Here is a 27,596-nt window from a genome sequence, read left to right on the forward strand (position 1 = left end):
AATGTCTGTACTGTAGGTGTGATGACGTCCCTCCCGCACACGACCTGGGCATACCGTTGAAACTAATCCTGTGTTTAGCCAGCCTGTTCACTCCTGTTGTCAGCTGATGGTAACAAGGGCTGTAGGGCATGCCCTGCTGTAGTAAGGGTGTTGTTTTCCACAAGATCTCTTCTGAGAAGCTGACGTTTTTATTGAGCTATGGTTGTGACGTATGTCTCAGTTACTGTTCTATTGCTGTGCAGAGGCACCATGACCAAGGCAACTTATAAAAGATAGCATTTTGATTGGTGTCTTACAGTTTCAGAGGGTTAGTCCATGACTGTGGTGGCAGAAAGCATGGTAGCAGACAGACAGGCATGACGCTGTAGTTGTAGCTGAGAGCTTACATCTTACCCACCAGCAGAATGGGGTGGGGGAGCGCTCTAGGAATGTCATGGACTTCTGAAACGGCAAAGCCCCCCTGTACCCCAGTGACACACCTCCTCCAACAAGGCCATACCTCCTAATCCTTCCAAAACAGTTCCATCAGTTGGAGACCAAACATTCAAATACACGAGCATGTGGAGTCATTCTTATCCAAACCACCACACCATGTATGCTAACTAGCAGCTCATGTCTCGAATGTGAGGCTCATAGGTAGGGTTCACCACAGGGACACCTTGAAGCTCAGTGGCCTTGAGTAAGTAAACATGAGACATGCCACCAAGGGACAAGTCCTACTGCAGGCGGGCAGGGCACTTGTTCCCTCCCTGTTTGGCTCACCCAGGCACAGCACAAGTTTTTCTAGGACAAAACATCATAGAGCAAAATTCTTACTTCATAAACAGATGTGATGGGAGTCGTCTTGTACACGCATAGAATTACAGAGAAGGAACACATGCCGTTTACTTGGTAGGTTCTCTTCTAAGAAACTCTACTCTCTCCTTGTCCCTGGATGGTGGTGAGCATTTTTTTCTCTCCCAGTTATGTGCATCAAGAGGACACTGTGAGGGGTCACATAGAACACCAGGCACTTCAGTGTATACATTGTCTAGGTGACCTTTCTCTGGCAGTTCAGGAGTGCTCATGCCTTGCAAAAGGCCGAGGAAGGAAGCAGGTCGACAGCACCAGCTTCAGTCAAGGTGTCAGATGAGTGGCCAAAATGATGAATGGGTTTTTTGTTGTTGTTTCTTGGGTATCCATAAACAGCTTTTGGTTGCTTTTAATAAGGAATTGATCCCAGGATGACAGCTGTGCTCACAGTCAAGTTTCTCAGTCTGGGCTCAAAACACGAGAGATTGACGTGATGGTAGCTGAGGCTGCAAACCTGGCACCGAGACTCTGCCCCTTGCATAGTTTTTGTTTGTGTGCTTTGTCTTGTCTTTTGTGTTTTGCTGAGAGGTAAACAGCTACTTCAGCATCATGTAAACACATGACGGACTCTGTTCATCTCTGCCTGTCTTTCAAGGTTGAACCAGCTGAGACTAAAAAGGGATCCATTTTCAGGCTCTGCTCAAGTTTCCATGCAACAGCATCAGAGCTATTTTTAGTGGAGTGATCACCAGGAAGAGATGAAAACAGCTGCATTCAACAGCAGCCATGCAGAGAGAGAGAGAGAGAGAGAGAGACAGAGACAGAGACAGAGACAGAGACAGAGACAGAGACAGAGAGACAGACAGAGAGAGACACGCACACAGAGAGAAAGAGTGCTTTTGGCTTGAGCCTGTGGGTGGGGGAGACAGAGGTGTGGAAATCTGTTCTTCAGAGTTAGGTAGGCATCCCCTGTTCAGAGCCCTTGAACTTTGCAGTGATGGTGGTATTAATTTAGTGCTTGGCTGCCCTGGCCCTGAGTCCAGCTAGATGCCAAGATACAAGCAGATCAAGACCATCCTTCAAAGTGCCCATTCTGAGAAGACAGAAGACAGCAGCTTGTTCTCACTCAGACACCTACCAAACTTTCCAAGCATTTGAGTTATTTCCCCAGTTTTCTTTTACTTTCTGTAGATGACAAAAGTCAATAGATGTCAGGAACTCTGTGTGTGTGTGTGTGTGTGTGTGTGTGTGTGTGTGTGTGTGTGTGTATCTTGAGTCCCTTGCTAGCTATTCCTGTGTGACATTTTTAAGGGACTTCCCTATTTTGAATAAAGCGCACTTAGCAGTAAAAGGAAGGTTTTGAATACAGTTCTGTATACCTCATAGAGCTAGCTAGTTAACTTTCATTCTTTTTATGTATTTATTATTTTTTATGTATTCTTTTATTTATTTATTTATTTATTTTGACAAGGTTTCTCTCCATAGTCCTTACTTACTAGAGCTTACTGTGTAGACCCGAAACTCACAGATCTGTCTGCCTGCCTCTGCCTCCAGAGTGCTGAGATTAAAAGTATGTCACCCGAGCCAGCCAGCCTGCCTACCCTCCCACCCCACTCTCCCTTTCTTCCTTCCTTTCTGAGGCATTTGCTGGGCGCCTGCACTTGCCTGCCAGCTACTTCAAATGCTTTGATGTATGTAAAGACAGACTCTACTTTGTATATTGAGTGTGGAGAAAAGGAGATGGCCTTGGGGGGGCAGCATTTTCTAGAATGAGCAGAGTTTGTGTAAAGCATGGGGAAAGAAGCTGTTCTGGATAAGGAGTAGCTGCCTAGAGCAGAGACAAAGGTGGTGAGCAGCATTTGCTTGTACTTGGGAGACCACTTGCAGCTTGGTATCATGGAAGTAAAAGAGCAGGAAGTGAGGGATGACCAAGGATGAAAGAGGAATGGATGTGGAGCTAAGCAACTTGCAAGTGACACAGATCACAGGGAGCAGGAGGCCAGAACTTTTTGTCACATGCTAGACTGGATATATACAAAGTGAAGACATCACTGTGTGCCTGCATCCACGCATATGCATGCATAAAGTTCAACAGTTGCATGCAATTAAATGTGTCCTGCATGTAAGTGCCTTCCCTGGAAAAGCTAAGACCAGTAGAGCTGTCCTCAAATTGCAGGGTTATGATGCCTTTGAACATTGCCTGTGATGAAGGTAAAGGTGGAGAGAAGTAGGGAGGGAGGGAGAGAGGGAGGGAGGGATGGAGAGTGGGTGAGCCACACCCTGAAGGTTAGGGGACACTGCTGAGAAGAACGAATCCCACAGGTGGTTAGTAGACTAGAAGAAGAGCCTACTCACCCAGTGCCAGGAAGCAGTCTGTGACTGGAGGCCACAGGAAGCTAAGGTTTTCCTGAATATGTTGAAGGCTTTAATTATGTGGACTTTGTTTGATGCCATAGGAATTAGACAGTTCTGTGGGAAAAATAACTTTAATGTTCTGTGCATAGTAGAGTAACTGTGATTGACAACAATTAATTGTATGCTTCCAAATAGTAGGGAAGATTTTGACTGTTCCCAACACAAAGACATGATAATGTGTGAGGTGATAGATATGCCAATTACCCAGATATAATCCTTGCATGTTGTACACACACAGATTTAAAAAAAAAAGAAAGACCACATCTCACAGTTATTATATATCAACTGAAAGAAATTCAATCAAAACCAAGGAATCAGAAAGAACACCCAGTGAAACCACACCCTCCATTCACACCCAGGAAGAAATGTCTGGAAAAGTGTTCATTGCAGAACTCAACCCCATGACCTTTTAAATCCCTGAACATAAGCCAAGAGGTGACTCAATCTCCCCCCCACCCCAAGTGGGAGTTGGGGGATTGAACTTAAGTCTCACCCATGGTATAGGCAGGTGCTCTTACGGATTTCACTAAGTTGTTTGGCTAGCCTTGAGGTAATTTTGTAACCCAGACAGACTTTGAAGTTGCCATCCTCCTGCCTCATCCTCTGGCGGTGACCCCAAGGCTCAGCTGACTTTACTTTTTTTGATTCTGTTACTTTTGAATTTCCTACTGCCTTGGAATGGTGACAGTATTGTCCTGTCCCTTTTACATGGGGGTGGATGTGCGGGGTGGGGATGATGATTCCTTGTGTTCCCTGGGGGAGACAGATGTTCCTAGGAATGAGATCCACAAGCGTCCATTGCCTTGGCCTCAGCCTGTGTAATGTTGGAAGAGGAACAGTGACTTGGGTCCTCAGACCTGTTTCCGTTTGTTTTCCTGAGCTAAACACGTGCTGTGGGACTGAGAGAGACACCTGACATCTGGGCAAGAGTCACAATTAAATGACCTGTGAGAATGCCCTGTGAGGAGACAGCCAGAGAGAGAGAGAACATCTGGAGAGGGAGGGCAGCTTTGGATGTGCAATGGGAGATATCCAGACAAAGGCAGGTGCCAGTCCCAAATGTTATCCTGACGGACATCAGAGACTACTTTTTGGGAATTTAAAATAGCTTTGTCCTGCTTTCAAGCCGGCTTGTAAGTAGGTCCGCTAAACCATGGAGAACAGCCTCAGCCAGGACCTCAGGAATCTGCTTCCCTGGCACACGTAGACAGGTCTCCCGCAGTGTCACCACCTCCCCCAAATCAGTGTTTTAATTTTCCTTTCATCTTTGTTGGGGTGTGGAGTGGGGGTGACTTTCAAAGGAAGGAACTTGGAAACTAAGGTGAATCGCTGTCCTCCAAACAAGTAGGCCATTTTCTCATCTGGCTGGTTTCCAGCATCATGAGGAATACCAGGAATATGACCATGTCTCAAATGTGGATGAGTAATTAGAACTCTGATCTCTTCAAAACTCCAAAGATAGGGGACAGTGGCTTCTGAATGACAGAGATACTTCTTCCTTTGAAGTGTAAATATTTCAGCCTGGTGGTGGTGGCTCATGCCCTTTAATCCCAGCACTCGAGACAGAGGCAGGCGGATCTCTGTGAGTTACAGGCCAACCTGGTCTACAGAGAGAGTTCCAGGACAAGCTCCAAAGTTACAACAGAGAAAATCAACCCCCCCAAAAAAGTGGAATTATTTCAAGGGAAACATGAGGGGGTGGCACTAATAGTCATATCACCATGTGCTTGTCACTGCTTCAAACTGGTGTTATGGTCAAAGTACAGACTGTGCACCTATGGCTAGCTCTTGCTTCATAGTTCCAGGGCTGGCCCAAGAACTTAGAAAACCCCTGTGGTCAACTTGGGGTGTAACTGATTGGTGTCTAAAGCCTTGGGCTCTCTCGTCACCCCCCCCCCCACACACACACACACACAAAAGGCTGCAGTAGTTATCTCCTCTTAGTGGATTTTCAACTACAGCTTTGCCACTGTCACTTGCATCTAAGCATTCCAACCTCATTGACGTTGTCTGGAAAACCCAGCTGGTTCCCCTTGGAACCATTGCCAATACCTCTGTGAGACCATGGTAGAGGAAGGAGAAGGGCTGGGCTTCCTCTGCCCTTAGACCCCAGCCTCAGCCGTGTGTTGGTCCTCTCTGGAGTCATAATGGCTTGAGTGGGAGGCATGGGAATTATCCCCTTCAGCTCTCTCCATCCCAGAGACTTGCAGTATCCCCTTCCTCGTCTGTGTGGTTGCTGGGCTTTGGCCACTGTGTCCATATAGGCACCTCTGTTAAAGGCCTGGCCCCTAGCAGGATGCTGTTAAGCAGGGTGGTGATGTTGGATGTTTGTTTCCATGAGCAGATTGTTATAAAAGCCGGAGGTTGGTCCCACTAAGTGTTCTCTGCTCTGGTTTGAGATGTAACAAACAACTGCCATTGCCGTTTATATCATGAGACAGTATAGCTAAGGGTGGGCATGTCCCATTTGGACTTTTAGCCTCACAAACAATGGGCTAACTGACTCTTCTTCATAAAGTTAGCTGCCTCAGCCATCCAATGGCCGTAATCAATTTTAAACTGACTGCTACAGTGCTTTATCTGTATAATATAGAGAGTATGTTGAGGGACTTCTACTTGGGGTTGTGCTAATAAACCAGAATTTACCAAGCATATGCTGGGAACTAAGCTTGTGCTGAGTACCAGTGAGGGTGTTGACCACTTTTCAGCTTCTGTAGTTTCTCCGGTGAGATTATTGGGGCCTTGCAGCCAGAGATCTGTCTGGGCTGTGGGTATTTAAAATCTTGTGTCAACAACAATACTGTTGGGGCTTAGCAGAAAGTCACAGAGGAAAGCTTCAGGCGGGAGGGTTCTTAGTGGTTTCTGCCAAACAAAAGGAACACCAGAAGTTATTAACAGCCACGTCATCAAGGGATCCAAAAGTGACAGTCTCTCCAAGCATTACACAGAGGTGTCTGTTACCCTTGATACATCCATCCTATAGTCTTTGATTTTATCTGTTTGTGGGCATGCTTAACCCCGACTCTTTGCATGACAGGACAGTTTCTGTTGCTTTGTCTGCTTTCAGTGTAAGGGAACGTTTAGTTAGTGAATGAGTGAGCGAGTGAAAAAAGCAAGGGGATATGTCTCATTTCGGGAGCCTAGGAATAGAGGAAAAAAGCTACCAGCCTTCTTAGAGAATGGTTGCTTACCTACTTACTGCCTGTAGTTGACCACTATAACAAACAACGTGAAATAATCAACTTAGCTAGCGAAAGGGTTTACTTTGGTCCCTGCTTTTATAGGTTCCAGTTCAAGATTGATGGACCTCTTGCTTTCAGGCCTGAGGAAAAGTGGGGAGCAAGTGGCAGAGCTAAAGTTGTCACCTTTGGGCCAGGAAGTAGAAAGAAAGGAGGAAATGGAGGAGACCAGGGTTCCATAATTCCGTTGGAGACACACCCTCACATGGTTCCCACCTTTGAAAGCTCCACTAACCTTCCAAATCAAATAGACTCAGGGGGTCAAGCCTCCAAAGCCTGAGTCTTTGGGGGCCCACTCACGATCTAAGTTGTGCTACCCGTCTTCCATTTATCCATCTATCTCTCAGTCTGTTCATCTGTGTCCATGTATGTGTATCTCAAGTCATCCATCTCTACCTAGCACTGTTTATCTGTAATTTATCATGTGTTGTCTATTGAAGCATGGCCAAGTGCACGTGACATTGTTTGCCATAGTGACAGCTTGTAAGTGTGCAGCTCCGTGTAGCTGCTCACTGTTGTGTGCTGCCATCAAACATCTTCTGCCTTGAGCATTGCTTTCCTCCTATAGAACTGAAACAATAGCCACGCACAGCCACACCCTAGCGCGCTTCCACCATCTCTCATGAAGTCACTGCCATTCTGTTTTCTGTCTATCGATGACTCCAGGCACCTCAGATACACAGAATCATACAGAATTTGTCTTTTTTTTTTTTTTTTTTTTTTTTTTTTTTTTTTTTTTTTTGTAACTGGTTCATTGCATTTAACAGAATGTCCTCAGGGTTTATCTATGTTATAGAATCACCTTCCCTTTTCCGGCTGAAGAATATCCCTTTATGCATGTACTGCATTTCACTTTTCCATTCATCCACCAATGAGCTTGTCCCCCTGCCCCACACACCCTTTCCATTGTGAATAAGGCCATTGTGGACACAATGTGCAAATACCTAGAGTCCTTGTTTTTATTGACAATGGTTGTGGTGGGGGATTGTATATTCAGAAGTAGAACAGCCGAATCATAAGGTTTCCTTTCTGTGTATGTGGTGTGTGTGTGTGTGTGTGTGTGTGTGTGTGTGTGTGTGTGTGTGTGTGTGTGTGTGTGTGTGTACACATGTGATGAGTACAGGTGTGAATGCCCATGTGTGTGAATGGAGATCCAGAGGAGGATGTTGGATGTTTTTCTCTGTGGCTTTTTCTTATTCTCTTCAGATAGCGTCTCTCACTGTATCTTGGGCTCACTGTCCAGTTTCTCTCTTAGGCTTATGGCCAGCAAGCCCCAGTGATCCTCCCGTCCCTGCCTCCTCTGCCACCCCCAGGTTATAGGCTCATCTGTCTATACCTGGCTTTTTCCCAGAGTGGTAGAGATCCAAACCCAGGTTCTCAAGCTTGATGGGTAGGCACTTTACCCCTTGAGCCATCTCCCTAGCCTCTAATTTTTTGAGGAACCCCTCTGCTGTTTCCATTGTACTATACTGTTTTAAGAGGGAGACCCATGGGCCATATCTGGTGGTATTGATCACAAGCTGCCTTTAACTACCTTCGTGGACCTTGCCTTTTCTCTGTGCTGACATGGATAGGCCTAGCCACATGTGCACAGTGGACTCACATCTCAGAATCTCTGGTCTCTTTTGGAAACATGGAGTTGATCCCCGAGGTCTGTGGACAGATGTCTTCTGGGGAAATCCCAGGCTGCTCCAGAGCTTAAGCTGGAACCAAACTGGCCCTAGACTTGGAGTTCTAGGAACAGCTGCTCAGCTTTAGTCTGTCACCATTTCAGTTGTGATTAGTAGGTTCATTTACATCTAAAAGGAGTAGTTTTCTTATCAGCACCATTGAGTTGGGAACCAGTGTACTCCATTTATGTAGAGTGGCCCATTTAAACGGGGCCCATTAAGCAGTAAAAGTGAATGTGGGTGGTTTACAAATGCAAATACACCATGCAGATAATGTGCTTTCTGCTGAATGATGCCATGGTTTTCATATGTAAAATTAGAAACGTGTAGCACTAAGATAATGACAAACACCTTTGCAACTGCTCAGAAGCTGGAGCTTCTGAAACCCAGCCTTGGGTACAGGCAGGATCTCTTCAGGACTCACGTATTATCTAAAATATACATGTACTTATCTAGTTATTTATATATTCCTAGGTAATCAAGAAATCACAGAAAAAGAGGAGTTCAAAATCACCTCGCTCATTACTTACCATCAGTGATGAGGTTTATAATTTTCTTTCCATTTTTTCAAAGAATGTTTATATGATGGTACAGGGAGAAGACAGAATAGGCATGCTCCTTTGTAAGAGATTTAATTATAGCTCTATTAGAGATTTCTTCTTAATTCCTAAAGTTTGAATCGTCGTGTTAGGGAGTTGCAAGCAGCATCCCTGCCCTTTCTCTTAGTAGAATTATGACAACTGTCTTTGTATGCAGTGACCTTAGCCTACCTCTAGGTAGGGAGTCACTTTTGGACAATGCATACATGCCTGAAAAGTGAATGAAAGCTATAAAGTGCTGGAATAGAGAGACAGTTTGGACTATGGCTTATTCCCCGAGGGGCTGGATACACTGTAAGTGTCAGAAGAATTCAGAGAGCTCACTGGGTAGAAGTTATTGGAACATACCTTCCTGGGGTCCGAGATTGAAGTTGATCCCTAAAAGGAGGCTCTACTGAGAACACAGGACGGACAAGGGCAGGTGAAAAAGAGAATGGGCTCAAGTGAGTCCTAGAAAAATATGGTCTGTGTGTCCTAAAGACCTGTCCAGGTAGCTTCTGGAGGATAGCAGGAAGATGTTGGGGAAGGAGGCAGGACTTCTGAGTGGGGCAGTGTGACGATGGCACCTGCCCTGCCCATGAGCCCTCAAATGAAAAATCACATAGCAATTCATTATATAAAAGATACACAAAATTGAGATGCCTGTTGACATGGAGCAGGAGCTCCAGTGACACCCATGTCCCCAGCACTACTTGTGCCAGCCCCCAGGTTGGTGTGGGTGTGCACACGTGGCTTGGCAAGGATAAGGAGGAGTTCTGCAGGGCAGAGGGCTGTGAAGGAGAGCCTGGGTGGGGAGGCCTCCTGACTGTTTGGGAGAACTTCCACAGGATAAAAAAGAATCAGTGAGGCCACAAAGGCAGAGGAAGTGCAGAAGACTTCAGGGAAAGGTGACAGGAATGGGCAGAAGACGACAAAATGGACAAAGACAGTGAGAAAGACTCCCAGAGTGTGACCCCGAACATTTTGTAAGTAGTCACCAGGTTCGAGTTCAGTTCCTTCTCTTTTGTTGTATGAGGAACGCAGAGTTCAAGTTTAACTTTGCATCCATTCAGCCAATATCTGATAGTCACAAGCCAAGTTCTCAGTGTTGTAGTTGCTAAATAAAGATTCAGGAAAAGAAAAGCACAAGTGTGCTGTATTTGGGTGCTGAAGGTACCACTTGAAAAACAGTGACAAGTATATACTGTGGAAACCTACTCATTCATATATGTGTCCTAACCTTCTAGTACCTCCAATGTGTCCTTGTTTGAAAATAAAGTCCTTGAAGGTGAAATTAGCTGCAATGAAGTCCTGTAAGAGTAGGGTAGACCACTAATCCAGTATGATTGGTATCCTTACACTCGAGGGGTTTGGAACAGACATGGAAGTGGGGGGGGGCATGCTATATGAACACGAAGGCAGAAGTCAGGGAAACACTTGCTGAAACCAAGGAGCACCCAGGGTTTCTAGCAGAAAGGACTGGAAAGAAAGGGGCTGATGGTAATTCTGAGCTTCACGGTGGAAAGGATTTTAAAGAGATGATGCCCCAAACAATGGAGAACTTACATAACCAGAGGCAGAGTGCTGTTACTTGAAAGGGCGGGAGGTGAGGAATGGGGACCAGGTGTATGTGTGTGGCCGGTGGGCAGTTTCCACTTTCTTCCTCTTTTTGTTACTGCTCTCACAGAATCTCCTAAGCTAGGCAATTCCTAAACAATAGAAGGTATTATTCTGGAGCCCGAGAAGCCCAAGAGCAAGGTTTCTGCAGATTTCTTACCTGGCTCCTTGGAGCACAGATTCTCCGAGTGCCCCAAATAGCCTGTTTCAGTGTGGTAAGAGTCTAGTGAGGTTTTTATAGTTACAGAACTAAAGGAAACCATAAGGCAAGAAGCTTTTCAAAACATTGGTGGGTATCAGGTAGGCACATTCCTGAAAACCCTGCTAAGGTCTTAGGTGCTACTCACCAAGACCCTGAGCCTTTGGGTTGCTGAAAGCAAGTGTTCTGTTAGTGCTTTCTGTAAGGATTTATCAGATAGGAGGGGGCTGGCAATGGATGCCTACTAAGGGACTAAAGAACCAAGGTAGTTTGGCCACAGACCTGTAACATCCCAGCTCTCCACCATCGACAAAGCTCTAGTCCATCCATCTGTCTGGTAGGACTTTAATACAGTGTGTCTTCCTTCCTTCCTTCCTTCCTTCCTTCCTTCCTTCCTTCCTTCCTTCCTTCCTTCCTTCCTTCCTTCCTCATCCTCCCCCCTAAAAAAAAACTTTAATTGTCAACCTCCAGTAGGCCAGCCTCTACTGATATAAATAAAACGAGAGTACATTTGCCTCAGAGCTACTGTCACCTGTTGTCAGTCACTTACAGGCGTCTCAGGCCCCAGCATGTGAGGGCTTGGGTACTCATGGGCACAGGGCCATCTGTAGACTGGTCTGTGGGAGTCTCCAGCGATGACACTTGCTTAGGTTACAAAGCCATTCCACTTCTTTCTGTGATAAGTTCTTTGCCCTCGGAGAATCTTGCCACTCTGTGGCTTATGTTTTCTGGGGTCCCAGATGGTGGTCATCTGATCACTTCAGTGATCACCTCCTGACAGTTGTCACCCCCCAAACACTCGCCAGCCCTGGAGGTCTCCACCTGTCTGGTTTTAAGTTTCTTTGGAGGAGGAGGTATCTCCGAAGCTGTGGCTTTAGCCGTCCGTGATTTAAAACCCTTGGTTTGTATTATACTAATGAACAGTTGCATTTGGAAACTCTCAAAACGCCCTTTCGGAGGAGAAGTGCCCTCATCTGTCACAGGAATGCAGAAAAGAGCCAAATTCAGAGAGCCCGGGGTGCTTGAGGAAGTGCGGGCACCAAGCCACAACTGCCTCTTATGTCACTGCAAGGTCTCATGTGGCCTTGAGTGTGTCAGGAAACTTCTCCAAACTGCAGGGTTCTTGGAATCAGGACGACAACGGGACTTTTGTGGTTCACAGAGCACCTGTGTTTGATAGCTCATCCTGTTTCGTTCTTAGGTGCTGGGGGTGATCCCTTGCCCCACACTTTACAGGCAGGTCGTTGAGGCTTGGCCAGGTCCAGAGACTGCAGCTGCATTCTGTACCCTCTGCGCTGTTCACATAACCTCAGATAGGACCTGCAATTTCCTTTAAATACCCAGATGCTCCCGTTTTATTTACTTTGTTTTTCTTTAAGGTTATGTTTCAGCAACTTTACTTTTCTTAAAATCTTTTTTATTGTTTGATAATTCCATACATGCCTAAAAAGTGTTTTGATTAAGCTTCCTCCCCCCTCCCTGTTCCCTTCTCCCCCAGCTCCTCTTCAACCCCCCCTTCCACTTTTCTTTCACAACTTCTTGTGCTCCCCTCCCCCGAAATGAGTCTGCTCACTTAGTGATGCCTGCATGTGCAGGGGTATAAGACTGTCTACTAGAGCCTCTCGAGGCCACGTCTCTGAAGAAAATTGATTCTCTCTACCCCAGCAGCCATCAATTGCCAGAACCCCTTCAGTCAGGAGTGGGACCTCTTGAGCCCCTCCCCAACCCATACTGGGATTTTGACTGGCTTGAACTTGGGCACACAGACACAGCTGCTGTGAGCCCATGTGTTTAACAGTACTGTTGTGTCCAGCAAATAGTTTTGCTGCAGGTGTCCACTACCTGTGGCTCTTACTAGCTTTCCACCCATTCTTCTGCCATGACTCCCCAGGCTCCTGTTTTATAATGAGAGGTTATAAAATTGTGGAGAGTGTCCTGAGGCTTGCAGATATTTGCTTACATTCCAAGTGATGCTTCTCCGACATTATACATTTCAGACACTTGACATCCTTTCCTCAGGGTTATGTTAAGGTCTGAGGTAGGTTCTCCACTTTTCTATTGTTTTCCTGGTGATTGATCTTCAGTTAGTTTAAGGGACAGAATTCCGGTTTGTTTCTGATCTATGTCTCTCTCTGTCTCTCTCTGTCTGTCTCTGTCTCTCTGTCTCTGTCTCTGTCTCTCTCTCTCTCTCTCTCTCTCTCTCTCTCTCTTTCTCTCTTTCTCCCTCTCCCTCCCTCCCTCCCTCCCTCCCTCCCTCCCTCCCACCTCCAGGTAGGTTTGGTGGCCCCTGTTCTGCAACTGATAAGTTTCTAGTGTGTGTGTGTGTGTGTGTGTGTTCGTGAGTGTGTATTCTGACTATTTTATTCCTGGCAAAATATTCAGTGATGGATGTATAAATCCTGAAGATTTCTTCACAGACCCTTTCCAGTGCTAGGGTATAACAGGAATCACTGCCGAGCTGCTTGAAGAATAGATGTGCTCAGGCCCCCATGAGGACTGAAGCAAGGGAGCTGGCCTTTCAGTGTGCTATGGAGCCATTTTGGTGAACAGCAAGGGAAGATCAGGGGGAGAGAGAGAGAGAGAGAGAGAGAGAGAGAGAGAGAGAGAGAGAGAGAGAGAGAGAGAGAGAGAGAGAGAGAATTACCCCTGTCTTCCTGCCCAACACACCAGGTTTCAGGTCAATTCACCCATTCCAGAGCCCCTCTGTCTTCTCCACACCACCTGGTACTCTCTTCCTAACTCATGGTTTGTATACATCAGTTTTTATAACCTGTGATAAAGCGGATGTTAACATAAAATGTACTGTCTTGCCCATATTTAAGTGTGCTGCACTGTAGAGCACTGGAGTCATTGTGTGCCCAATCCCCAGGACTTTTCACCTTGCAAGACCAAAACTCTTGCCCGTTAAATAACCACTGTCCAGACCCTCTTCCCAGCCCTGACAACCCCCTTCCTGCTTCTGCCTTTGAGTGACCACTCTGGGGACCCCAAGGAAGCACACTCTCAACAGTGTAGGTCCTCTGCGCTGGCTCCATTCATTCCGCATTCCTTCACATTCCCTCCACGTTGCGGCATCCTGTACTTCGATGCAGTCTATCAGTTCATGCTTGGCATCTGGAACCTTAGAAAAACATGCTTTTCCTCAGTCTGCTTGCCACTGGGCACATAAGAAGTCCAGACTGGTGAAAACAGGAATGGGTCCTATCAGAACTGCCCGAGCTTTGGGTTTTATAATATGCCCCATTTTCACAATGATTATGGAAGCTTGCGTGTATAGAGCAGACACATTCGACAGTCTGTATCATGATTCCAAGACTGCCTCGGGCCCTACCACCTGTTGACTCCCAGCATCCTCTTGGGAGTGCAGAAAAGAGCATGAGGCCCGGGAGTGATTGATTGAATGCTGTCGGTCTCTGGGGGATACGTGGCGAGCTGTTGCAGAGATACTGTGCCTCTCTTGGGTTTTGTTGGTTCAGCACTGGACTCCATAGTCAGCAGAACAGTGTTCAGAAATGCTAGTTCAGAGACAGAATTTCTGGCAGGCAAGTCCCTCCTAACCTGTTGGCCTGCTTCCTTTGTCACCGAGTTGGTAAGGCTGATAGTCACTGTTAGCACATTATTGAAATGAGACATTTGCAGCGCGGGCGTCTTATTGTTTCTGCTAATAGGAGCCCACTGTCTTCCACATATGGTTAGTCAGATTGCTTTTTCTAGCCTGGGACTCTGCCTAGGAGAGATTCCTAACAAAAGACCTTCCGTGGGAAAGGATGGCTAAGAGTTCTGTGTGGGAAGGTGGAAAGAGCAAGCGGGAAGATGAGCAAGGGAGTGAGGCAGACACTCTGGAAGCCTGTGCTGACACTTGACTTCCCAGGACTGTGGTTGCTCACCTATGGAAGGTGATCTCTGTTTTGCACAACAGACAGACTCAGGGAACAGTAGGCTCAGTGGTTGACCTCTTGGTACTCATGTGATCAGCAATGGGAGCCACAGTAAGATGATAAGAATTCGCCCAGCATGGTCCTTCCTGGCCATTTTGGGTGGAAGTGACATTGACCAGTCACTTGCATTTACAGGACAAGCTTCAGAGCCTGTTTTTACCATGTGTATATCACTCCTCCTGTCCTCTCTTGATTAGCAAAAGGAGGTGGGGGCACAGACCCTCACAGACACGACACCACTATTTCTCTGGATGCTTGTAGTTAATATGCACTTTTAAGTAATTTCATTTGGAAGTATTTTTAACTAACTCTGAGCAGGGATGTCTCCAGCTGCAAAAATAAAGATGGAGTTTGTGCTCTGCCAGCCTGCAGCTGGATCCCGGCCGTTAGCTTCCCTCCAGGAGTCTCTTGTCTCTCTTGATGGCATCAGAGGGAAGGGAGGTATGACAGTAAAGTTCTTAGAGGTCACAGATAGGGTTTTATTTGGTTTTTGTTGTTGTTGCTCTTTTCCCCAGTCTTTTGTAGCACCAAACACAGTTCTCAATAAACACCTGACAAATCCTCAAAGCCATAACAGCCAGATGACGTCATTTTGAAGGAAATCTAAAAGGAATATGTGGAGTATGGCACTGGGAATGCCCAGTTCACTTAACCATTCTCTCCCTCCCTCCCTCCCTCCCTCCCTCCCCCCTCCCTCCTCCCTCCCTCCCTCCCTCCCTCCCTCCCCTGTCTCTCTCACACACATATACATACCTTCTCTTTGAATTCACCAGGTACTGACAGCAAGGGGCCACTGCAGGCAGTGTGCTGGGCCAAACCTCCCTCCACTACCTGAGGACACACCAGAGGGACAGCAGAGCCCAGTGACCGCAGAATACTGATCAGTGACTTAAGGTGTTAAAAGGGTGCTGTAGAAATCCTCCGGTAGATTCCTATCATACAGAGAATTTTCCTTATCTAAAACCACCGGGTTTATCTGACCTCAGCTGCCCATATTTGCTCCATCCTGGCTGTCTGCTCGGTTTTCAGCCAAATCAAGGTCAGGATAAAAAGGAGCTTTGGGTGGCAGTAAGCTGGATATTCAGGCTTCTGCAATAATACTCAATTATTGAATTCTCCAGAAGCAGTGAACTCCTCTGTATAATGAAGTCCTCAGTTCTTAAATATCTTTATGAGGCAGCCAGTTCAGTATTGGCAGTAGCCCTAGTTTGCTGTTTCTTGCTTTATTATAAAGATAAGATGGTAGGCTCTGGGAACCAGCCTTGTTAAAGGCCAGCTTAAACATTTTAACTCGCTTGTTCTTCCTGACTGAGCCTTAAAGGGCCCCCAAATACCACAAGAAGGGAACCACACAGGGAGAGAAATCAGCTTGCCATCATTGTCCTGTAGCCCCGAGCCCCCAGCCAGGTCTGCCACTGTCCCGTGTACCTTCCTGTCACTTAGCCCCACCTGCCAGGGCTGAGAATCTGGGCCATAGGGAACGCATTATTTCTGAACACTTTTAGTATAGGGGATCCAAAGCAAAATGAAACAGAAAGGTCTACGAGCATTCAGGCTCCCACTGCATGCACCCCTCAGATCTGCAAGTGACACCGTTTCCTTGCTTCCCCAGTACACAGTTGTATTTGACACGGTATGTGTACAGTAGGCTATTATGCTTGCACTATTACTACATATAGACTGCAAACCCCAATTTAAAGCTCCCTTGTTGCTAAAGAGGCTAAGGGTCATTGGAACTGAAGACAGTGGTGCTGATACAGTTACTCCATTCTGTGTGCAGACCTATAATTCATTTAAAAAGGAAAAAAAAACAATCTGGGACATAGCGAGGCATGTGAAAGTGAAGCACAGTAAAACAAGAGGTGCCCGTGTTTGCAAGCACATTTGACATTATCGTGCCATTTAATAGCATTTTTATGCGGTAGCTTTTTTTTTCTCTTTCCTAACTTCTCCTCAATCATGTACTGTGTCCCTATAGCTATGACAATATTTGTACCTCTAGTAATGAAATCCTGGCAGGCAGAATGCCACTGGCATCTCCCTTCCTTGTTAACAGTATCGCTATCCTTCACAGCCAGACTTCAGCTGACTACTGAGGCGCACGTGGGCGCGCGCGCGCGCGCGCGCGTGTATGTGTGTGTGTGTGTGGGTGTGGGTGTGGGTGTGGGTGTGGGTGTGTGGTGTTGTGTGTGGTGTGGTATGTGTTGTGTGTGTGTGTGTGTGTGTGGGTGTGTGTGTGGTGTTGTGTGTGGTGTGGTGTGTGTGTGTGTGGTGTGTGTGTGTGTGGTGTGGGTGTATGGTGTGTGTGTGGTGTGTGTGTGTGTGTGGGTGTGTGTGTGTGTTGTGGTGTGGTATGTGTTGTGTGTGTGTGTGTGTGTGTGTGTGTGTGTGTGGGGTGTGTGGGTGTGTGGTGTGTGTGTGGTGTGGTATGTGTGTGTGTGTGTGTGTGTGTGTGTGTGTGTGTGTGTGTGTGTGTGTGTGTGTGGGTGTGTATGTGTGTGTGTGTGTGTTGTGTGTGTGTGTGTGTGGGTGGGTGGGTGGGTGTGGGTGTGTGGTGTTGTGTGTGGTGTGGTATGTGTTGTGTGTGTGTGTGTGTGTGTGTGTGTGTGTGTGTGAGATGGACTTAATGTATTTCTCTGGCCAATTTTAATTTGTTAAATGTTGGATATGATTGATGCTGTATTAACCAACATCATCTGCCTTATACTCTTTCAGAGAGAGTAATTTAAATTGCCTCTTGGGCTGGCTGTGCTAACATTCTCCTTTCTAACATTAATCTCAAGCTAGTCCTTGATTGAGGATAACCCCCTTTCCACTCGAAGGGTTTTTTTACTAAGATTGGGTGGCTATAAAGTTTTTCACTGACTGTCTTAAGACAGTGAAAACACTCATCTAGAAAGGCAGCGAGTGCCGTAGTGATATATTGATCTTGCTCCTGTTCTTGCCTCTGCTCTTACTAGAATGTGGGTGGCAACATGTCTGCAGAGTGTTTTATGGGGCATGGAGTGCAACATCTTAAGCCAAGAAATTGAAAACAAGATGCAAAAAAAAAAAAAAAAAAAATCACAGAAGCGAGGGAAGGAAGGGATCAAGGTCTCAGCTGTGTGGAGAGGATTTGGTAGGAGAGAAGGCAAGAAAGGCCAGCATGGGTACATTGCCAACAGGTTCTGATGTATAACCCAGAAGACTTGTTTGCCATATGCGTCCATGAGTTCATGAAGAGGTTAGCAAGCATTCAGAGCTTACTGATATCACCAAATCAAATCACCAACCACTTGCATTTGCCGGTGGCCTGCAGGTGATCTCAGTGGCCAAGTGTGACCTTGGCCAAGATGATAACCAGAATACTCACACAGATGGTTTTACTGTGGGGAAAGAAAGCCTGTTTTTAACCTAATTATCTTTCAAGCATGCCCGGGGAAGTGTTTCAAGGCCACCATGTGTGAAGTTTGGAGAAGGGGCTGTCAGGGAAAGGGTTGCTGGGGAGTGGGGTGGATCCCCACTCTCAAACCTCACTCACATCTGTGTTCTCTTCCAGCACATCAGGTCCACCCATCTGGCCAGGCAGTACCTTCTTCAAGAGAAACGGAGCCCTTCTGCAAGGTAGGTGTCCAGGAGCTCCGCCTCCTGTTCCCTCATCTCCTTCTCTCCTCCTTTGTGCGTGGTGCAAGCCAGGGCTGCTCCCTTCTGGTTAGCAGTGGTGGCTCTCTGGAGAGGTGTGTGACTGCTATGTCCTGGGTCTGAATGTCCTCTTAACTTCTTCCCACTCAAGTGTCTTGGCTTCTGTGAATTGTGCGTTTGGAACCAGGCCTCTGTCCCAGGACTGTTTCTTTGATGGAGTTGGAATAGTGACAGTAGTACACACTGGGCTGATAAAGCGCAAACTCCTTCGAGTGTTTCTGATACCTGGGATGATCAAGGCTGGTTTGGGTGTTTTGACACTTTTGTCATCGTGGAGATGCATTTGTTCCCTGCTGTCTCCTAACAGTTCCTGTGTACCTGGAAGGTTGGTTGTGGTTTGTTCTGATGCTCTGGGGACAGTTGGCCATCTAGGGTCATCTGCTGGGGGACTGTGTTCCAGTCCATCATCAAATATGGTGCTAGTTCCTGTCAAAGAATTCAAACTGCATTTCACCTCCGGTTTTGCTGCTAGAGAATGGATGACTGAAAACCGATGATATATGCCCGATTCTTTTAGACGTTACTTTTGGATTATGGCTGTTGTGGATGTCTGCTCTATGGGTAAACTGTCCCTGGGATTTCATCCCCTGCCCCCAATCCTTGTTGAATATCCAGGAGTTGGGGACGTGAGGGGGAGCGCAGACACTGAAAGCAAGTGGACAGGAGTGTACCAAGAGCTTCAGAACTGTGTTGTGGGATAAGGATTTGATGTCCTTTAGCCGGCTGTTGAGCCTGTCTTGTGAAAGGGTACACTGAAGCGAGCCATAAAAATGAAGGGGTCAGATATTCCTGTGGTTAAGAAGAGGCATTTCCCATCCAATTTCTGGAGTAGTTCTAACAATGGTGAGAGATATGGTTCTCTTTTTCATGGTTTCATGCTTTTTAATAGCAAGTGAAATTAGGATCCAGCGAGTTTTGGGTTCTTTTTTTTTTTTTTTCCCTTGGTACAGATAAAGTTGGGTAAATCCTACTTTCATAGTCCTCATAGGTACCCTAAATGTCTAAGAAAAGAGAAGGAATTGGCACATGGTTGCTAAGTTTGGGAATAGAGTTTGGGTCACCCTTTGGGTTTTTCTTCAGTGAAGCACAGCATCCCCTGCGTCTCTACTTTTCATGTAGAGCTATCGTAATGGTGTGGGTATCGTTCACCTTTGGATTACTTTTACAGTTGGGATTTTGTTTGCTTAGAGCTTTTTCTTACAGGATTTGGTCTGTTCCGTTCCACATTAGGTAAGATTACTCTGTGGAGATGAGGTTTTTTGTTTTGTATCTATGACACAAAACCATGGAGAGTCAGTAATGCCTGAAGCTGGGGGAGGGCAGGGGCTTCTGTTTCATGGGTGGGTGCGTCTTCCTTTTCTCTTTATGATTTAAAAATTTCCCGATGCCTTTGTATACTGGGAATTAAACTAGTACAGGTTTCAGATATACATAGGACCTGTATTCAGTTGAGTATAATGTGTGTGTGTGTTCTGTATTGCGTATTTGAAAACCATATGAATCTTTGTAAATTTGGGGGTGTAGGCAGGGATGTGCTTTTTTTTTTTTTCCTGTGACATTTTTGTCATTTTTCCCTACTCATCTAGAGTTCTTAAGACCCCTCTACCCTAAAAGATTTCTTTCAGACTTTAAGGGTATCTTCCCAAATTATCTTTTGTTTTCTTTTGGGGGCTTATGGGGCTGTCCAGAAGTTGCTAATGCCCACCACAGTCAGCTTTACATATAAAAATATGGGGATGCAAAGAAGGAGGAGGTCCCTCCACACCTGTAGCAGTTAGGCCCGTGCCTGACCTGTGTACTCACTTTCTCAGCTGTGTATGTCCCCTCTTCTGCCCTCAGCAAGGCCTCAAAACAGAAAGAGGAGTGTGTTTGTATGTGTGTGTGCATGTGTGTGTGTGATTCATTCCACGGCATCGCCAGTGAGGGAAACCACAAGAGCACACGGCATCCCAAAGGACAGCATAGTGAGGACATGGTGCTTGCTGGACATATGGCACTTGATGGCAGGTGCTCCTTGATCACATCCAAATAAATCATACTAAGTAGGAAATAGTACAGGGCTTCGCCTACTGCACTGTGTGCTTAACAACACATGACACCGTGAAGTGTCAATGGTTTGTCCTTGTGAACATGCGGCTGATGGCAGTTGCACACTGTCATTACTGCCCAGTGTTGTAGGAAGTCAAGGCCCACCCCACCCTCACCCCTGTCTAGGAAGGATCAGTATTGAAAAGACAGTTTCTTTCTTTTTCTTTTCTTATTTTTTTTTCTTACTTTTTGGAGGTAGTCTCATGTAGCTCAGGTTATGGAATTACACATGTACACCACCATGCCTTGCTCTTCTAGGACAGCTCCCCTACACACACACACACACACACACACACACACACACACACACACACACCTGGCATACAGTTTTTACACCATCATAAAGTTGAAAAACCAGAAGTTGGAACTCACTGTAATGTGATGTTCTAAGGGGAAGTACGTGGAAGTGAAAACCCGAAATGATGTTGAGACCAAAGTGACATAAAGTTACAACAGGGGACTGCCTTTGGTTGTTTAACAGTTTGGCTTATGAGCCATTGAACAGTATATTGGTATTTTCTAGCATAAAACTAATAGGGAGAATTAGCTATAAGTGCTCAAGGTCTTCCTTGGACCTCAAGTGTGGCACTGTCTTTTGGTTCAAAAATCACAGGCAGGCTGGGCTGTTGAATCGCCACCTCTTGGTTTGAGGATAATGGGGGAAGATTTGGTTTGGATTACACCAGGCAGGGCTACTTCACATAATTGGTCATTTCATCAATTCACAGTGTTTATTCTGAATGCCATTTAGGCTGTGAGAAACGATTTCAGTGTTCTAGCAGTTTCAACAGACTGGAGAGCCCTTCAGTTTTTGTACAATAGAAACTAAGCAGAGCCTCACAAGGGGACAAGCCTGTTGTCTAACAAGGGACCTGGGGCACATCTAAACACAAGTGGGTCTTATTCGGAGGCTTGCAGGAGTGGCCAGCTGGCAGGTGTCTCCAACAGACCCTGTATCTTCGAGTTTCTGTGTTACAGACTGTATGTGTTTGGATTAAAAAAAAAAAATCCTTAAGTGCTGCCTTATTTTCTTAGTAAAAGGAGTAAATTCTTTTTAAGGATTTCTCTTTTTCCACCCCACCCCCAACCATTGCAAACTTAGAATTTAGTTTATTTCATTTAAATGTCACCATGGCTTGAATTACTTTCATGAGTCTGTGTGTTTCATAATTAAAAATATTTCTCACCCTGGTCTGCCCCTTCATCTGGCCTCTGATGGTTTCACCCTAAGAGGACATAAGACTCGCTTCCCCCTCCCGTTTAGCTTCTTCCACTACAACTTGGTACAAGCTGGACCTGACCTTCCCTGCTGCTGTTTCTGTTCCTTTGTCTTTCTTAGGCCTCATAGTCCCTGAACTTGCCAGAGTTCTGCTCAGTGAGAAGCTGCTGACTTTACAGTTGTCCCCAGCCGATCACTCTGGTTTGCTTTAATCTCTGCTCTTCCTCTGAAAAGCGCTCCTGCACCCACCCACGCTATGCTCTCTGTGAGCTTCTCTTGTCACTTTTGTGTCAGGATGGAGCTGCCCAGGGGAGGTCCAGGGCCCATCTTAGCCGCTCCGCCCAGCTAGTGAGGGCCTGGTCTGTCGTAAGAAGCCAGTAAGAAGCCAGCAGCTGTTAGCACCACAGGAACTCCATCTCAGACTTCCCTAATCAAGGGCCCCTACCCTGCCTCCTCTGGCTTCCCCTCACCTTCCTTCATTCTAGCATTGGGTCACTATTATTATTATTGCTAGCAAATATAACAAAAATATTATTATTACCAATCTGGGTCTGTCCCTAGCATGCAGTGAATGAATCAAAGTAAATTCTTTCACACACAACAGGTTTTTCTTTCTTTGGCTGCCGACAGCCCACAGGATAAGCTAATGCAATGGAAAGAAATCCTTAGAGGGGTTTTCAGTGCACGGTGCAGGATTAAGCTGCCACAAGCCCAATAGCAAGTGGGGGAAGGAGTCAGGTTCTTGCTGTCAGATGCGTGTTGTTTCAGGGTGTGCACAAGTGCACATGCCATTGGTAAACCATGCATGAGGACGGCTGCGCCAGGGAATGGAATTTTTCATGCACCGTGTTGGCTTCATGCAACTCTTCCCACCCACCCCAACAGCCTTCATCTGTTGCTGTATCTCGGTTATGTGTTTTACCACTAGATAGATGAGGGCATTCCCATTTGATTTTATTTCATGACACAAAAGGCTCAGGGGTGAAAACTCAGGTTCTGAGTCAGATTCTCAGTAAACTCCATGTCTTTAGCCAAGATGAAACGCAAGCTCCATTTTTCTTCACTGTAGATTCAGAAATATCCATCCCTCTGGGACAGTTTCCTCCCTGGGTACCAGCTTTGACCCATCCTAACAACTATCCTATAAACAGCAGACTAAAATGAACCATGGAAGATGTGTTCCCTTTAGCCAGACGTCCTCTGTGGATCCAAGAAGATGGGCAGAGTGTGCTTGTAGGCTGCCTGGACAATCAATTGTCAAACAAGACAGTTTTCAAAGCTCTCACAGCTTGTCAGGAAGTAGTATGGTATAGCTTCAGACAACCTGGGAAGAAATCTTGTCTTGGCTTCCTAAGAAAGTAGCTTAACCTGTATATCAGTCTGATTTCTGTTGTTAATAGCAAAATAGCCGGGGCAGGATAAATTATAAAGAAAAGAGGTTGCTCACAACCTCAGAGTCTGAAATATATCGTCTCTTGTGATTCATCCTTTGACAAGGGCATCGTGACACGTGGCAGCACAGTGATAGGAACATAGAGAGGAAGGGTCATGTGGCGAGACAGGAAAGTAGAAAAATATATTATTAATTTTAGGTATATGGCTGTTTTGCCTGCATGGGTATGTATGCACCACATGTGTGTAGTACCCACAGAGGCCAGAAGAGGGCATCCCCTGAAACTAGAGTTATAGATGGTTGTGAGCCACCATCTTAGTGCTGGTATCAAACTCAGGTCATTTGCAAGAGCCACCAGTGCTCTTAACCACCAAGCCACCTCTCCACCGTCACTACCACCCCTGAGGGGCTTGTTGTGTTCACTTTTGGCTACTCTCCCTTCTCCTTCGAATTCACTTCTCAAGACCATCATCAATCCCTTCGTAGGCCATTGTCCTTAATGATATAAACACCTGCCTGTTGCTTCTATATCCGAAGAGTTCACTCTCTCACATACTCAAGAAGAAACGTTCTGAAACTCTTCCCTGGAGCATTCTCCATTTCCATGTTGAGCACCAGCCTCTCCAGCATCTCCTTCCTGAACCAGCAGGACTCAGGGACCAGTTGGTCCAGGGCACGCAGTTCTGTCTTTCAAGGGTCCACATCTCAAGTTCTATTTGGGTTTCTGAAACACGCCCTTCCTCACCCCGCCCCACCCCAATCACTTTCCTAGCCCTGGGCTTTCTGCTGTCTTTCATCTCTTCCACAAGCTGGCTCTTTTGTCCACTATGCAAAGGAGGACATTCACCTCTTGAATAAATCTGTTTCTTGCCCCCAGGCACACCCATTAAAAAAAAAAAAACACAACCCTCAGCTCTAACAGAAAGGGGAGGGCCCCTCTCTACATTTGCCCTCAAGTGCTCACTGCCTTCTGTCCTCCTTGGCCCAGGATAGACTGGGTTTGAAGCAGGAGCCCTTTGTTCCTCGGCATTGTCTTTTTGTTCTGTGGCGAGTAAAGATTTTTATGAAACTGCAGTAATAGTCGGCTGGCTGTTCTGTTTACCGAGGTGAAGTTAAAGGGACCCTCTTTGGCTCCTCTAGTTTTTCGGTGTGTGCTTTGGAACATGCTTTTATGCTCATTAAAAAAACAAAAAAACAAAAAAACAAAACAAAACAAGGAAGTACCGTTTTCAAAGAGGCTGTTAGTTTATTCTGATCTTTTCTGGTCCATTTATTTATTTATTTATTTATTTATTTATTTATTTATTTATTTATTTATTCTGGAATGGAGGGTCTTATGTAGCCCAGCTGGTCCTTGTTTGTTTGTTTCTTTATTCATTCATTCTGGAACGAAGGGTTTTATGTAGCCCAGGTCTGTCTCAAACATGCTGTACAGCTGAGGATAACCTTCTTTACCTCCCGGGTGCTGGGTTGCAGGGGTGCATTAGCATGTCCAGTTGGTGTGGTGATGGGGATTGAAGGCTTTGTGCACACTGGGCAAGAGCTGAGCTGCATCCCTATACCTGTGATTCCAGCTATGCCAATGTCCCCAGTTTCTGTAACCTGCCCTGGAATCTAAGATATCTTGAGTTACATAGTCTGCGTTTTCCTGCTTGACCCCAACTTTAGCTACTCTCTGGACCCCTGTCTCTAATAATCTGCATGAAAAATCTCATATTGTTCTCTGAAGAGGCAGCCCTGTGTGCAAGATAGCAGAGTTAGAAGTTGCTTCCCGAGAGAATGAGGACATGAAATTGCTGCTGTGTGCGTGCGTGTGTGTGTGTGTGTGTGTGTGTGTGTGTGTGTGTGTGTGTGTGTGTGTGTGTGTGCGCGCGCGCGCGCGCGCGCACGCGCGCGTGCATGTGTGTGATTCTATCTCTCTGTCTCTCTGGTGTGCCTGTGACCCAAGCATGGATGTCAGAAGACAGCCTCTATTCTTGGTCCTCACTGTCTGCCTTTTTTGAGTCAGGGTCTCTGTTATTTTCACAGGGATACTCTAGGCTAGCTGGACGGGGAGCTTCCCAGGATCCTCCTGCCTCTGTTTCTCCTCACCCTAGGAGTCTGCAGTTTCAAATATTTGCACTATGCAGCTGGCTTTGTTGAAGTCCTGGGGTTTGAATTCAGATCCCCACCTGTGAACAGGAATGACTTTACGTACTGAGGCAACTCCCCAACAGACACTTTATGATTTTTAAAGAGTAGAAGTATGATTTTTAAAGAGTAGAAGAAACCATAGCATTAGCCCCTGAAAGGCTAATACAGTGAGCAAAACCTACTACTGAACGTGATTTTTACTAGATGTGATTTTTTTTGTTTTTGTTTTTTTCAAGACAGGGTTTCTCTGTGTAGCTTTATAGACCAGGCTGGCCTCAAACTCACAGAGATCATCCTGCCTTTGCCTCTGTGTGCTGAGATCAAAGGCATGCACCACTACTGCCCGGCTTAGATGTGTTGATATGTTTAACGACTAAATTCATCACTAGCAGTATTTCTTTATAGGTTGCATAGCATTCAGAAATGTCTTTCTACCCTATTAAATTATATCTCTAACCGGATTTTGAGATGTAGAAACAAAACAACTTTGGATCCTGTTGCCATGCAAGAACATGTGTCTATCAAAGAGCCGGGGCTCTAAGTACAATAGGAAAGGAAAAACCATCCCCCTTAAAGCTCTGTGGAACTGCTTGGGTAGAGGTCTAGAAATATTTTGGTAAAATTAACAAAAGATTTAACAATAATGAAGCCGTTAGGATGTGTTCTAGGCAGGCTGTTCACACAATGCTTTTAGAACTGCACTTAAAATCACCCACCTGTAAGCTTCCGAAGCCAAGTTTGTGTTCTTTCTGCTCAGTGTGATTTCCTTCCCAAACCTTTGCCAAGAGCCAGGCCTCAGAGTTTTTGCATCTGTGCCATCGTGCACACAATTGGGGTATGTGCATACGTTCATGTGCACATGTCTGTGGCCTGGGCACTTAAGTGTAATGGCCTTATAGGGATCAATACTCTCAGTGGCTGCTGCAACCTTTAAAAGACATCCCAACAATCCCTCCTAGTGTTTGCATCCACCCAGCTCTCTTCCTTCAGTTTTATTAAAGGACAAAATGCAAAATGACGACGAAGCAATAGTCTTGCAAGATTGCCATAATTAAGAAGATTGATGATGTTTTTAGCATCCCTCGTGCTTAGGAGGTGCTCAACGTGCAGGTGCCCATGCTCGTGCCCCTGACCTCACTCCAGAGGATTCCCTAAGATGAGAAGCGCAGAAGTGGAAACTTGTAATTAGCCAACGCCAACCTGCGCTGACCCCCAGCCACGTGCGTGCCCTCGAGCAGCTCACCTGGCTGGTGCAAGCCTCCTCTTTCTGTCTGGTCCGATAAACAGGAGTCCCAACTTCATGGAATTGGTGAGAATTCGTTATGTTCATGATAACATCTGGGCAGAGCTCTGCGGTTTTGTAAGGTGGCCAGTACCTGCACCCTCAAGCTGGAACAAAAACTCCCCCTCACTTCAACTGCAGCTCTGCCTTTACGGATATTTGAGGCCGTTTTCAGCCTCTGGGGCATTGAGGCTGGGAAAGACTCAGACTCTCCTTCTGAGAACATCTCAAGCCATTCTTGCCATGTTTGAAAGACTGTGGTCCTGCAGAAATGTTACAGAAAGAGAAGCCCAGTGGGCTGGAGTTGCCTGTCATCCATGTGTCTTGTTCTTCCATGTAGTCTCCTGGATTGTGCTAGAATAACACCAGATCCCAGCATTCACAAAGATGAGTTTCAGTAAACAGGGATGGGGAACAGTGGGTGGCAATAGCCAGCCACTCTGTGTGGCGGTAAGGAACTTAAGCCATCCTTGAAGAATGGGTCCTGGTGGACCTGGCCCCTCCCCAGCAGTTCTTAGCCTGGGGGTTGTTTGTTTTTGTTCTAGGGGTCTTGGGACTCCTTATATAGCCAAGGCAGGACTGACACTTCTGACCTCCCTCTTCAGCCTCTTGAGCCCTGGAGTTCCTGCTGTGTGCCATCGTGCCTAGTTCAAACTGTGAGTCTTTATGGGATGTGCTCAGGTAATCTGAGTCTGCTAATTGGACACCAATTACAGGCATAAATTAGAAGGACAAGCCTCTGCTGTGGTGCCATTTGCCTCAGGAGCCTGTAACCTAGCATCTTGATCATACTGAGCAAGATCGTGACAAGGTCTTAATAGAGACCAGAAATGTGAGACATGTGTAAAGCCCAGTTCTGTGTTGTTCTCAAAACCTGCTCTTCAGCCTCTGATTTCACAACTGCATGGGAATGAATTGATCTTGGAGTTTTGTTCCCCTTGTGGTCTGTGTCAGCTGACTCACAGGTGTAACCGGATGGGGGCCCATTCCTCATGTTGTGGGACCACTGTGTGCTTCTGCTCCTACATCAGTTTCTTCTGGGCACTCTAGTCTTGATGACAGGTTGAAGGTAGCCACGTGACCCAGGCCAGGCCAGAGTTCTGCACTGTGGTTTTTTTGTTTGTTTGTTTGTTTGTTGTTTTGTTTGTTTGTTTTCTTGGGTTTGGAAGCTCTATAAAATATGCTGGTATCACCGAGCGTTGGCAGCACACACCTTTAATCCCAGCACTTCGGGGGCAGAGGCAAGCGGATCTCTGTGAGTTCGAGGCCAGCATGGTCTACAGAGCAAGTGCCAGGGTAGGCTCCAAAGCTACACAGAGAAATCCTGTCTCAAGAAAGAAAGAAAGAAAAAG

General features: G+C 46.2%; 1 protein-coding gene across 7 annotated transcripts in view; it reads left to right on the forward strand.

Annotated features, from left to right (window-relative positions):
- Foxn3 (forkhead box N3) overlaps positions 1-27,596 on the forward strand; it is a 368,012-nt gene that overhangs the window by 244,917 nt on the left and 95,499 nt on the right. For all 7 annotated transcript variants that reach the window (XM_027419621.2, XM_027419620.2, XM_027419625.2 and 4 more), the window contains one exon: positions 17,987-18,051. In XM_027419621.2, the coding sequence (XP_027275422.1) occupies positions 17,987-18,051 (65 nt within the window). The remainder of the gene's footprint in view (positions 1-17,986; positions 18,052-27,596) is intronic.

Source organism: Cricetulus griseus, chromosome 5 (genome assembly GCF_003668045.3).
Source record: "Cricetulus griseus strain 17A/GY chromosome 5, alternate assembly CriGri-PICRH-1.0, whole genome shotgun sequence".
In the NCBI taxonomy this organism is placed as follows: Eukaryota; Metazoa; Chordata; class Mammalia; order Rodentia; family Cricetidae; genus Cricetulus; species Cricetulus griseus.